Source organism: Schistocerca gregaria, chromosome 3, assembly GCF_023897955.1.
Source record: "Schistocerca gregaria isolate iqSchGreg1 chromosome 3, iqSchGreg1.2, whole genome shotgun sequence".
Lineage (NCBI taxonomy): Eukaryota > Metazoa > Arthropoda > Insecta > Orthoptera > Acrididae > Schistocerca > Schistocerca gregaria.
In genome coordinates, this window is record NC_064922.1 from 849,744,742 (window position 1) to 849,759,338 (window position 14,597).

General features: G+C 40.2%; 1 protein-coding gene across 1 annotated transcript in view; it reads left to right on the forward strand.

The window, feature by feature from the left end:
• LOC126354779 (kelch-like protein 12) overlaps nt 1-9,654 on the forward strand; it is a 78,704-nt gene extending 69,050 nt beyond the window's left edge. The window contains exon 12 of the mRNA XM_050004676.1: nt 8,933-9,654. Within this exon, the coding sequence (XP_049860633.1) occupies nt 8,933-8,968 (36 nt within the window). The 3' untranslated portion in view covers nt 8,969-9,654. The remainder of the gene's footprint in view (nt 1-8,932) is intronic.
• The last annotated feature ends 4,943 nt before the right edge of the window (nt 9,655-14,597 follow it).

The window sequence follows — 14,597 nt, forward strand, 5'->3', positions numbered from 1 at the left end:
CTGAATCTGCTTAGTGTAGTCATCTCTTGGTCTCCCTCTACGATTTTTACCCTCCACGCTGCCCTCCAATGCTAAATTTGTGATCCCTTGATGCCTCAGAACATGTCCTACCAATCGGTCCCTTCTTCTTGTCAAGTTGTGCCACAAACTCCTCTTCTCTCCAATGCCGCCTCATTAGTTATGTGATCTCCCCAGCTAATCTTCAGCATTCTTCTGTAGCACCACATTTTGAAAGCTTCTATTCTCTTCTTGTCCAAACTATTTATCATCCATGTTTCACTTCCATACATGGCTACACTCCATACAAATACTTTCAGAAATGACTTCCTGACACTTAAATCTATACTCGATGTTAACAAATTTCTCGTCTTTAGAAACGCTTTCCTTGCCATTGCCAGTCTACATTTTATACACTCTCTACTTCGACCATCATCAGTTATTTTTCTCCCCAAATAGCAAAACTCCTTTACTACCTTAAGTGTCTCATTTCCTTATCTAATTCCCTCAGCATCACCCAACTTAATTCGACTACATTCCATTATCCTCGTTTTGCTTTTGTTGATGTTCATCTTATACCTTCCTTTCAAGACACTGTCCATTCCGTTCAACTGCTCTTCCAAGTCCTTTGCTGTCTCTGACAGAATTACAATGTCATTGGCGAACCTCAAAGTTTTTATTTCTTCTCCATGGATTTTAATACTTACTCCAAATTTTTCTTTTGTTTTCTTTACTGCTTGCTCAATATACAGATTGAATAACATCGGGGACAAGCTACAACCCTGTCTCACTCCCTTCCCAACCGCTACTTCCCTTTCATGCCCCTCGACTCTTATAACTGCCATCTGGTTTCTGTGCAAATTGTAAATAGCCTTTTGCTCCCTGTATTTTACCCCTGCCACCTTCAGAATTTGAAAGAGAGTATTCCAGTCAACATTGTCAAAAGCTTTCTCTAAGTCTACAAATGCTAGAACTGTAGGTTTGCCTCTCCTTAATCTATTTTCTGAGAAAAGTCGTAGGGTCAGTATTGTCTCACGTGTTCCATCATTTCTGCGGAATCCAATCTGATCTTCGTCGAGGTCGACTTCTACCGGTTTTTCCATTCATCTGTAAAGAATACGTGTTAGTATTTTGCAGCTGTGACTTATTAAACTAATAGTTCGGTAATTTTCACATCTGTCAACACCTGCTTTCTTTGGGATTGGAATTATTCTATTCTTCTTGAAGTCTGAGGGAATTTTGCCTGTCTCATACATCTTGCTCACCAGATGGTAGAGTTTTGTCAGGACTGTCTCTCCCAAGGCCGTCAGTAGTTCCAATGGAATGTTGTCTACTCCAGGGGCCTTGTATCGACTCAGGTCTTTCAGTGCTCTGTCAAACTCTTCATGCAGTATATCTCCCATTTCATCTACATCCTCTTCCATTTCCATTTCCATAATATTGTCCTCAAGTACATCGCCCTTGTATAGACCCTCTATATACTCCTTCCACCTTTATGCTTTCCCTTCTTTGCTTAGAACTGGGTTTTCATCTGAGCTCTTGATACTCATACAAGTGGCTCTCTTTTCTCCAAAATAATTGGGTAACAAATATTTATTACCCATAAGGGTCAATAACAGGTTTTTTTTTCTACAACGTGTTGTGGTTTCTGCTCTTGCACCACTCATTACTAGGATGTACAGTCCAGAAGCCGTTTAGTCGAATTGTTCATTTTTCATGTGATTGAGTATGTTTATTCCAGAATCCAGGCTTTTCTAGCCCAGCTTATAAAACTATTGGAAATCATTGGGTATGTACTATCTAAACAGAGATAAGAAGGGTTCCATAGCAGAGACTATTGGATATGGTAAAGAGGAGAACCGCAAAGATTGATACCCACCCAAGGATTCCTTTCCTGGCAGGTTCTGTGCCAGGGAGCAAGATGATGATGATCATCATAATATCCTACAGAACAGACTTCCCAGGTTTCACCATAATGGGACCTGAAATGTGGTCCTAAGACATCACTGTTGACGCCAAGTGGAGAAGTTAACATAACAGAATAATAACCTTTGTGTGTTGCAAATTCCTCCCACAGAAAATTCTTATAAACCCAACCATATTACTTACCTCCCACAAAAATTTTAAAAAATAAAGGTCCCTCCAGAACCATTTACACCCTTTATAAACTGCCACCGAATCAGAACAGTTACATGTCTTGAACAGTTAAAGATTTGTCAGCAGATATTCTGTAGTTGGTTTCCTATTTATCCGAACATGGCGAATAGCATACAAAACTGGGACATTTGTCTCTTTATTATGTCATCTTTAAATTCGCTTGTGGAACAGACCAATTCTGGTAAATTCACCTATTTTGCTACTTTGGAAAAACTTTGAAACTGATGCTACCAGCATGTGCAGCAAGTGTGAAGATACACCTCTTTCCACAGATACTACTCTCATGTAAATATCCACAGTGATACTGTCCCTTTTATGCATCTTTCTTTTCTCTCAGGAAAAGGTCATCGTTTTCATAGTTCTACCTATCTTTCGATCACACCATAAATACAGATTAGGGTACAATATCGTGTTAATAACATTTATAACTCTACCTCCTCCTTTTATACATGTGTGTTCAGGTAACACACTCATGTCATAACCCTTATTCACACCAGTTTATTAATAGTCTTTTGGTGCTATATTTGTCTTATACCTCTTTACATACTCACTACTGTAACTCTTGAATGTCCTCATGTGCTAGAATGAATGTACTCCTACTAGATGGTGCAACAATCACTATCTGAATGTTTGCCTGTTGTGTCTACACTTCATATTTAAGGGCATATCCTCCTTCATTTCCTCTATTCAGAAGTGGTGGATCTAAAATCCAGCTCGATGTAGAAAAAGAAAGAACTCCTCTAGGCTCTGCAGTCTCTTTGCTGTTTAAAGTTTGTTAATTTTGTTGTACTAGATGTTTCTTAAGACACATTCTTTAATCATATCTATATTATGGAAGCCTTTTTCTTTACCATTCACTGGGTCTACTAGGAAAGCAGCTTTCTGATGTGGAAACCCTATAATTTTGTATGGACCCTCATAACAATGGAAAAACTTGCTCGTTTCTTTTCTTTAATTCTGAACTGTGATGACGACCTTTACTAGCCTCATATCGTAGTTTAAAATTAGGGGCACTTGCTTTTAAATTATATTGTACTTGACATTGGGTGTGTCTACTTAATCTCATTTTTATATTAAAAACAAAGATTCCAAGACTTACCAAGCGGGAAAATGCTGATAGACAGGCACAATAAAAAAAAAACCACTCAAACACACACACAAAATTTTGAGCTTTCGCAACCAGCAGTTGCTTCATCAGGAAAGAGGGAAGGAGAAGATGAAAGGATGTGGGTTTTAAGGGAGAGGGTAAGGAGTCATTCCAATCCCGGGAGCAGAAAGACTTACCTGAGGGGGAAAAAAGGATAGGTATATTACACGCGCATCGCGCACACGTCTGCTTGTGTCTGTATATGTATGGATGGAGGTGTGCGCGTGTGTGCGCGAGTATATACCTATCCTTTTTTACCCCTAAGGTAAGTCTTTCAGCTCCCGGGATTGGAATGACTCCTTACCCTCTCCCTTAAAACCCACATCCTTTCATCTTTCCGTCTCCATCCCTCTTTCCTGACAAAGCAACCGCCGGTTGCAAAAGCTCAAAATTTTGTGTGTGTGTTTGTGTGTTTTTTTTATTGTGCCTGTCTACCGGCGCTTTCCCGCTTGGTAAGTCTAGGAATCTTTGTTTTTAATATATTTTTCCCATGTGGAAGTTTCTTTCTATTTTATTTACATCATTAATCTCATTTTTATCTGTCCTTGTATCTTGATAGTTGGTATTCTTCTGTTCGAGGCCAAGAAAAAAGTTTTAGCAATGGTTCTCTTATGAACTTTGTATTCAGAATTTCTACCAGGTAAAGTCCAATTGACATGTAGCATAATTCATTAAGGATAACATGAAACGCCGAAATCATCTATGCCCAAGTTTGTATTTCTTGGAACACACAGATCATGCGCAATTCTTTTAGAGGGATTGGATTTCACATGATATTTTGAAATGATTACATGTTTTACTTTTTCCATGCCAAAAACCCTTCAAAATTGCTACTTACAAATTGAGTTCCATTATCTGTAAGTAAGAGATTTGGTTTGCTTACATCCACAAAATAATCTCAAATAATCTCATAAGCAACTGGTTACCGTTGTCATCTTCAGTCCAGAGACTGGTTTGTTGCAGCTCTCCATGCTACTCTATCCTGTGCAAGCTTCTTTATCTCCCAGTAACTACTGCAACCTACATCCTTCTGAATCTGTTTAGTGTACTCATCCCTTGGTCTCCCTCTATGATTTTTACCCTCCACACTGCCCTCCAATACTAAATTGGTGATTCCTTGGTGCCTCAGAACATGTCCTACCAACCAATCCCTTCTTCTAGTCAAGTTGTGGCACAAATTCCTCTTCTCTCCAGTTCTGTTAAGTATCTCCTCATTAGTTACATTATCTAGCTATCTAATCTTAAGCATTCTTCTGTAGCACCACATTTTGAAAGGTCTCTTGGGGAATGGCAGCCCATTCTTCATGGAGTGCTGCGCTGAGGAGGGGTATCGATGTCGGTGGGGGAGGCGTGGCACGAAGTTGGTGTTCAAAAACTTCCCAAGATGTTCTTTAGGATTCAGGTCAGGACTCTGTGTAGGCAGTCCATTACAGGGATGTTATTGTCCTGTAACCACTCTGCCACAGGCTGTGCGTTGTGAGCAGGCACTTGATCTCCACCCACAAATTGCTCTTCAACAGTGGGAAACAGGAAGGTGCTTAAGGTATCAACGTAGACCTGTGCTGTGATAATGCCATGCAAAACAAAAAGGGGTGCAAGCCCCCTCCATGAGAAATAAGAGCGCACCATAACACGACCACCTCCGAATTATACTGTTGTCACTACACCCACTGGCAGATGATGTCACCGGGCATTCACCCTCCTATTGGGTCTCCACATTGTGTACCGTGATTCTTCACTCCATGCAACATTTTTGCATTGTTCAATCATCTAATGTTTATGCTTCTTAAACCAAGCGAGGCATTGTTTGGCATTTACCGGCATGATGTGTGGCTTCTGAGCAGCTGCTCGACCATGAAATCCAAGTTTTCTCACCTCCAGAGCCTAACTGCCATAGTACTTGCAGTGGATCCTGGTGCAATTTGGAATTCCTGTGTGATGGTCTAGATAGATGTCTGCCTATTACACAACAAGACCCTCTTCAACTGTCGGCAGTCTCTGTCAGTCAACAGACAGAGGTCGGCCTGTACGCTTTTGTGCTGTGTGTGTCCCTTCACATTTCCATTCACATTGAAAACAATGGACCTAGGGATGATTAGGAGTGTGAAAATCTTGTGTACAAACGTACGACACAAGCGTCACCCAGTCACCTGACCATGTTCGAAGTTTCCGAGTTCTTCGGAGCACCCCATTCTGCTCTCTCACGATGTCTAATGACCACTGAGGTTACTGATACTGAGTACCTGGCGGCATAATATACCTAATATGAAAAACATAATTTATAGGGGTGTCCGGAAACTTTTGATCACATAGTGTACTTTCAGAAACAACTTCCTGACACTTAAATCTATACTCGATGTCAACAAATTTCTCTTCTTCAGAAATGCTTTCCTTGCCATTGTCAGTCTACATTTTATACCCTCTTTACTTTGACCGTCATCAGTAATTTTGTTCCCCAAGTAGAAAAACTCATCTACTACTATAAATGTCTCATTTCGTAATCTAATGCCCTCAGCATCGCCTGATTTAATTTAACTGCATTCCATTATTCTCGTTTTGCTTTTGTTGGTTTTCTTCTTGTATCCTCCTTTCAATACAATGTCTGTTCTGTTCAGCTGCTCTTCCAAGTCCTTTGCTGTCTCTGACAGAATTACAAGGACATCGGCAAACCTCAAGGTTTTTATTTCTTCTCCATGGATTTATATTGGATAGTTTAATGGGATATAGCTTTATATATTTAGGCCAGCATGCTATCAAAACAAAAATATAAGAAAAATCACCTCTGCCCTTTGGCAGAGAACTGAAAAAAGTCATATGAATATCTTATTTGTCCATTATTTTCTTTAACTTTCTGATTAAGATCACAACCACAGATCATCCTTTTTATTTCTCTGCTACTCAAATATGTTGGACACACTTTCGTAGACCAAAATATCCATATCCCTTGTGTATGAACCAAATAAAATCCTAGACTAGTAGTTTAGGTATACACAACTTCCAATTCTATGATTACGTTATTTTGAAGACAACATACATACCACTGTTGAAAAACGTTTCATTCTACTCCCTGCCCCTCTTAAAATATCCATCTTCAGCTCATTTTGTATTTTCTTAGCTGATATCCTTAGTTGATATCCTTAGTTGGTTGTTCATGTAACTTATAGCTAACAATTTACTCTAAATATAATCCCAGGGCCTCCCGTATTCATCCCCACAGGTAGTCATTACAGCATATTGGCCACTACAGTTTACGAACCCTTCACATAATTCAACTTAAATTTTAAATGAGACAGGCAAAATTCCTTCAGACTTCAAGAATAATATTATTCCAATCCCAAAGAAAGCAGGTGTTGACAGATGTTAAAATTACCGAACTATCAGTTTAATAAGCCACTGCTGCAAAATACTAACACTAATTCTTTACAAACAAATGGAAAAGCCGACCTCGGGGATGATCAATTTGGATTTCCTTAGAAATGTTGGAACACGTGAGGCAATACTGACCCTACGACCTACCTTAGAAGAACGATTAAGGAAAGGCAAACCTACTTTTCTAGTATTTGTAGACTAAGAGAGAGCTTTTGACAATGTTGACTGGAATACTCTCTTTCAAATTCTGAAGGTGGCAGGGGTAAAATACAGGGAGCGAAAGGCTATTTACAATTTGTACAGAAACCAGATGGCAGGTATAAGAGTCTAGGGGTATGAAATGGAAGCAGTGGTCGGGAAGGGAGTGAGACAGGGTTGTAGCCTATCCTCAATGCTATTCAATCTGTATATTGCGCAAGTCGTGAAGGAAACAAAAGGAAAAATTCGGGGTAGGTATTAAAATCCATGGAGAAGAAATAAACTTTCAGGCTCGCTGATGGCATTGTAATTCTGTCGGAGACAGCAAAGGACCTGGAAGAGCAGCTGGACAGTGTCTTGAAAGGAGGATATAAGATGAACATCAACAAAAGCAAACAAAACGAGGATAATGGAATGTAGTCTAATTAAGTCGGGTGATGGTGAGGAATTAGATTAGGAAATGAGACACTTAAAGTAGTAAAGGAGTTTTGCTATTTGGGGAGCAAAATAACTGATGATGGTCGAAGTAGAGAGGATATAAAATGTAGACTGGCAATGGCAAGGGAAGCGTTTGTAAAGAAGAGAAATTTGTTAACATCGAGTATAGATTTAAGTGTCAGGAAGTCGTTTCTGAAAGTATTTGTATGGAGTGTAGCCATGTATGGAAGTGAAACATGGACGATAAATAGTTTGGACAAGAAGAGAATAGAAGCTTTTGAAATGTGGTGCTACAGAAGAATGCTGAAGATTAGATGGGTAGATCACTATAACTAATGAGGAAGTATTGAATAGAATTGGAGAGAAGAGAAATTTGTGGCACAACTTGTCTATAAGAAGGGATTAGTTGGTAGGGCATATTCTGAGGCATCAAGGGATCACCAGTTTAGTACTGGAGGGCAGCGTGGAGGCTAAAAATCATAGAGGGAGACCAAGAGATGAATACAGTAAAAAGATTCAGAAGGATGTATGTTGCGGTAGGTACTTGGAGATGAAGGAGCTTGCATGGGATAGAGTAGCACGGAGAGCTACATCAAACCAGTCTCTGGACTGAAGACCACAACAACAATTTTGTTTAACACTTCCATTGACCCATCATCCCAGATCCATTGAGATTGCTTCAAAAGTCATTGGTTGTTCATAGTTGAATTCATTTCTAGGATTAGCTGGCTTCTATAACCACTTTACAAAAGATCAATGTGGTTTCTATTTTGAGGAACTGGACAACCTTTTATTGCCTGAATTCATTCTGGCTCAGGTTGTGCGTCTTTTATTTCTACAAAACTTTAATTCCTCTCTTCTAAAAATGAGAGTTACTTAGTCTTATTGTTAGCCCACTCTCCAGCAATCTTTTTAATGTTTAATAGGCTGAGTGCAGTGTTCTTTCTGTGTTCTAGAAACTGGGAGTATATTGTCCACTTACATGATTATCAAATAAGTCATTGCCCATAGCTTTATCTGAGCCCCATTTGAAAACTTCTGCAGATATATTTAAACCAAAGGGAAGTAATCTGCACTGGTAAGACTTTCCATCAAACAGGAATGTTGTGAGGCCCTAGAACCCTTGTGGAGGGGCACCTGCCTTGTATCTAGCTGTAAAATCCACTGAACTAAAAAACTTTGCTTATTCAAACTTGGACAGTACTTCTTATGTACTGACAGGTCTATCCCATCTCAGATTGTTTATTCAAAATCATAGTGTCTAAAACCAAATGAGTGTCTCCATTCTGTTTTCTAACTACTAATAAGGAGCCATTATATGCATTTAGGCTACATTCTATAATACAGTTTTCTGTATTGCTTCTTGTACCGCTATGTGTAGACTCACAAGAATAACATATTGTTTGGAAAAAAAGAAAAAAATCGAGAGGCCTTATTTTCTATTAGCCAGTCAAAGCAATAATCAGTTAAAAAGTATTGTTAAGGAAAGCAAAATTGGGACAGCCTAATTGTTTGACATTGTAGACAGCATCTTCTGGGCAATCAATGAGCAAGCTTAAGAACATTAGTCATGTTGACACAGATCTGTTACATTACTTGATGACTGTGCATTATTATTGTTTGCAGGTGAAGAAGTATAATCCGGTTAAAGATGGATCCTGACAGGTGTTGAAGAGGAAGACTAGTATAAGACTGAAGAGTGAATGAAGGTCCTTGGGTCTTGTCTCCCAAGTGCTTGTACTCTGCTGCCTAAGTACAGGTGTAAAATTGACCGTGATGACTTGAAATGCTTTCAATACAGTATTGCTGAATTTATTTCATTGTAATCTGTATACAATCTACTAACGTTTTTCATCATATTGATTGAATATTAGTTACCAAAGTGAAATCGAGTATGTATCCACAGTAGAATAAATGAATCTGTAATGGTAAGAATGGAAAAAGTGCATGCGCACATTGCTCTATTTATTCTTTCTATATTTGTTATGTGTTCTTGTCTGTTGTGGAAAATTGTATTAATAAATGCAAAAGCTACAATGTGTTGTTTGCAATGTGCAAGCAATCAGGTTGTTACATACTTTTTTATGTAAACATTTGTACCATGTGGTATACATAATTGATGTTACTTTTCACATGGCTCTCTCTCTCAGGAAATAAATTGTTGGAGCCAAAATATGAAATCTGTACTGGAAATTTTGCCCATCTTTTACAAATTAAAAATTGAAGAGATGGCAGTGGTTTGGTCCTGGAAGGTTGTAATGCTGAATGAGTCAAGCGAGATATTTAGATCTATTTACCTCAATCATTTTTTATGGAGATAAATATTATGCAGAATTTTTAACATCAAAGATTTCCACTTTTGTATATATCAAATGCAGCCCCCCCCCCCCCCCCCCCCCCATGTTTGTTCCTTCCCATTGTACAGAGAAATTACGAGATTGGATTTTGATATTATCTGCACGTGAACAAAGGGCTTACTGCACGTTCTCTCCACAAAGACTTGGTGTGGAGGGGCTAATGGAAACAGCAGAAGCACCAGAACAGTGTAGAACTCTGCACTGATTTTCCCTTGTTTCTTGTTGCTACAAACCTTAGCTTAACACACACAACTTTGTACGCTGGCCTACTTGTCACCATTTGAACTTTCGTTTCATATTTTGTGGTTGTTTGTGTACCTTTTTTGAGTCATTCAAAAATAAGTAATGCCATATTCTGCACACTCCCACAGGTAGCACTTTCCCCACACGTATCCTGCTGTCCCTCCCACCTTGCCTCAACTATCCACCCCCAACTGAGATCACTACTCACTGCGGTCATGCCTCAGTGCACAAAGAAGACAGAGGTTCTCTCTCTCTCTCTCTCTCTCTCTCTCTCTCTCTCTCTCTCTCTCTCTGTGTGTGTGTGTGTGTGTGTGTGTGTGTGTGTGTGTGTGTGTGTGTGTGTTTTCTAAATCTGAAGGAAAACTTAGCCTACTTTTAAAAATGCCTGTCTGTTGTTCAATCTCTCATCTGTGTGGTGAGTAGCCATCTATCCTAATCCATATTGCTTTGCTTTAAATGTGTTACCTCAAATTCTCTTCCACAGCAGTCATTAGATTTTGGTAGAACCCTTCATTCTTCTGAAGCACAAGGAAGGAGCCTCCACACGTGCACTACCTGAGATAAGAGACCGAGAATCATCTGTCAGATAATGCCGGCATCCCCCAGAAACGTTGCAATAAAAGACAATGGCCAATCCTTTCAACACCGGAAAAGCAAAAAGAATGGGCCCTTCTCAGAGTCAACTCTGATGATTGCAAGCCTAAACGTACAGGGTATCACCAAAAACAAACAACAAATCATATCACAACTTTGCCGCACACACAAATGGGACATACTGTGTATACAAGAAAGAAGGGGCAATACGACCAGAAATAGAAGGGATGAAATTAGCCATAGAAAATCCACATCCTAAGTATGGCAGCACTGTCTTCACCGTAACGTAAGTATACAAGCCGCCTGGAGAGAAGTTCAACTTGACTTTGCCACCAAACTTCAACAACCAGAAAAACACAGTGCATCTTACGAGACTTTAACTGCCACAGCACATCATGAGGCTACAAGCATACAGACAACAACGGACATAAAGTAGAGCAGGGGGCGGAAATAAACGACTTATCCATGATCCCAAGCTACCATGCTCGTTCAGCAGCAAAATCTGGAAGCGCGAATAAAACCCTGATATTTGTTTTGTAAGCGCAAATGTGGAAGACCGATGCTTAAAAACTGCATACGCACCTCTTCCTAAAACACAACACCAACCTATCGGAATCCAAATATACGCTGCTTTGAGAACAACAAAAATACCATTCCGCAGAGGCTTCAACTTTAAAAAAGCTAAATGGACAGAATATGCTGTGGAACTGGATGCAGAAATAAAAAATCTACACCCAATTCCAGAAAATTATCAAACTTACGTAGAGACCCTCCAAAAGATTTCTCGAAGACACATACCCCGAGGCTGCAGAGAGCATTTCAGCCCAGGTCTCTCTGACGGATCAAAGAACATCCTGAGGGAGTACAAAATGCTTTACAAACAGGACTCCTTTAGTGAAGTAGTAATCCGATGTGGAGAAACACTAATGGAAATGATTAGTGAATCAAGATGAAGGAAATGGGTCGAAACTCTGGAAAGAATGCATATGAGCCACAGTAGCAAAGTAGCTTGGAACTTAATAAAAAAAACTTAATTGTGACTTTGGGACAGTTAAACAATGCTCTTCAGTAACACCCAATCAAATTGCCCATCACCCCCTACTAAATGGAAAACCCAACAAGAAATGTCAGAAAATAAAAATCATCAGAATTCAGAGTCAAGCACGTTCGAAATACCATTTACTGTGAAAGATCTTCATCGTGGAATGAACTCAATGAAAAACGGGAAAGCAGCGGGAGTCGACGATATATGCGTGGAACAGATCAAACAGCTCGGACCTAGTGCCAAGCAATGGATCCTGCAGCTTTTTAATCATTGCTTAAAAACATGTAAGATCCCAAAGATGTGGAGGAAATCAAAGGTAGTGGCGCTACTAAAACCGAAGAAGTACTGCCCAATAGCACTCCTGTGCCATCTGTATGAACGAATAATCCTAAACCGCATAGCAAATATCGCAGACCAAAAGCTCATTCCCCAAACAGGCTGGATTCAGACCTGGGAAATCAGGCACCAGTCAAATACTAGAACACACAGAGAAAGGGTTTGAAAACAAATAAATAACAGGTGTAGCATTGGTGCACTTAAGTTCTGCATACGACACTGTCAACCACATGGAAAAACTGTACTGTACATTTAAAGATCATCAGCTCACAAAAATCATTGAATCTCTGCTGCAAAACAGACAGTTCTATGTAATGCTGGACAGAAAAAAAAGCCGATGGCGTCGACAAAAGAACGGTCTCGCCCAGGGCAGTGTGCTGGCCCCCCCTACTATTTAACCTATACACCAATGATCAACCAACACCGGAACGTACTACCCATTTCCTGTATGCCGATGATCTGGCCATTACAGCACAAGGAAATAGCTTCGAGGAAGTAGAAGGGAAATTAGAAAGCTCATTACACGTAATGTCTGAATACTACAGGGTTACTACAAATGATTGAAGCGATTTCACAGCTCTACAATAACTTTATTATTTGAGATATTTTCACAATGCTTTGCACACACATACAAAAACTCAAAGTTTTTTTAGGCGTTCACAAATGTTCGATGTGTGTCCCTTTAGTGATCTGGCAGACATAAAGCAGATAATCAAGTTCCTCCCACACTCGGTGCAGCATGTCCCCATCAATGAGTTCGAAAGCATTGTTGATGCGAGCTCGCAGTTCTGGCACATTTCTTGGTAGAGGAGGTTTAAACACTGAATCTTTCACATAACCCCACAGAAAGAAATCGCATGGGGTTAAGTCGGGAGAGTGTGGAGGCCATGACACGAATTGCTGATCATTATCTCCACCATGACCAATCCATCGGTTTTCCAATCTCCTGTTTAAGAAATGCCAAACATCATGATGGAAGTGGAGCACCATCCTGTTGAAAGATGAAGTCGGCGCTGTCGGTCTCCAGTTGTGGCATGAGCCAATTTTCCAGCATGTCCAGATACACGTGTCCTGTAATGTTTTTTTCGCAGAAGAAAAAGGGGCCGTAAACTTTAAACTGTGAGATTGCACAAAACACGTTAACTTTTGGTGAATTGCAAATTTGCTGCACAAATGCGTGAGGATTCTCTATCGCCCAGATTCGCATATTGTGTCTGTTCACTTCACCATTAAGAAAAAATGTTGCTTCATCACTGAAAACAAGTTTCGCACTGAACGCATCCTCTTCCATGAGCTGTTGCAACCGCGCTAAAAGTTCAAAGCGTTTGACTTTGTCATCGGGTGTCAGGGCTTGTAGCAATTGTAAACGGTAAGGCTTCTGCTTTAGCCTTTTCCGCAAGATTTTCCAAACCGTCGGCTGTGGTACGTTTAGCTCCCTGCTTGCTTTATTCGTCGACTTCCGCGGGCTACGCGTGAAACTTGCCCGCACGCGTTCAACTGATTCTTCGCTCACTGCAGACCGACCCGCTGATTTCCACTTACACAGGCATCCAGAAGCTTTAAACTGCGCATACTATCGCCGAATGGAGTTAGCAGTTGGTGGATCTCTGTTGAACTTCGTCCTGAAGTGTCGTTGCACTGTTATGCCTGACTGATGTGAGTGCATTTCAAGCACGACATACGCTTTCTCGGCTCCTGTCGCCATTTTGTCTCACTGCGCTCTTGATCCCTCTGGCGGTAGAAACCTGAAGTGCGGCTTCATCCGAACAAAACTTTCGAGTTTTTCTACGTATCTGTAGTGTGTTGTGACCCTATGTCAATGAATGGAGCTACAGTGAATTTATGAAATCACTTCAATCGTTTGTAATAGCCCTGTATAAAGAGAACTCTCTGTAACCAAATGCATCTAAGACACAGGTTAGTGCTTTCCACCTCCGCACAAAACAGGCAAACAGGAAGCTGAACGTCATCTGGAATGGCAACAAACTGGGCCATACGGACAAACCAACACACCTTGGTGTCGTGCTGGATAGAGCACTGACATACAGATATCACGGTGAAAAAATCTGCCAAATAGTTGCTGCCAGGAACAATATTTTAAGAAAACTGACGAACAGTAAATGGGGAGCTAGTCCGACTGTATTAAGAACAACTGCTCAAGCACTTTGCTTCTCCATGGCAGAATATGCATGGGCAGTGAATGGATACACATGATGATCTGCTATAGGGTCAGTTACTCACCAGAATAATTTTAACAGATAACAGGAATTTACTTCATATCACAGACGAGGGTAAGAGTCCAGGTCAGAGGCAGTGCCATTGGTCCAGAAAAAATGTACACACTCTTTTGTAGTTAATATCTTTGGAACAAATTGACATTGTTGCAATTTTGCACAGTAGCATAGTCCAATGTTTTCTCAACAGATCTTGGCGCGCATTTTCCAGTGGATGACAATGCAGCAATGAATTAAGTGTAAGTGTTGTTTGAGCAACACAAGGCCATATTGGAGTGATACTGGAGGTATGAAAACATGATGGAGGTACTACGGCAGTGATGTAATTTGTATGGAACTAACCCACCAACATGTACAACAATTAATCATATTTGGGATAAATTTGAAGCTGGCTGTACTGTTCAGGAGGTGCATAAGGAGAGGTCTGGCCAACCAAAAATCTCAATAAGTTCAGCTTCCAATGCTGCTGTGTTGCAACATTT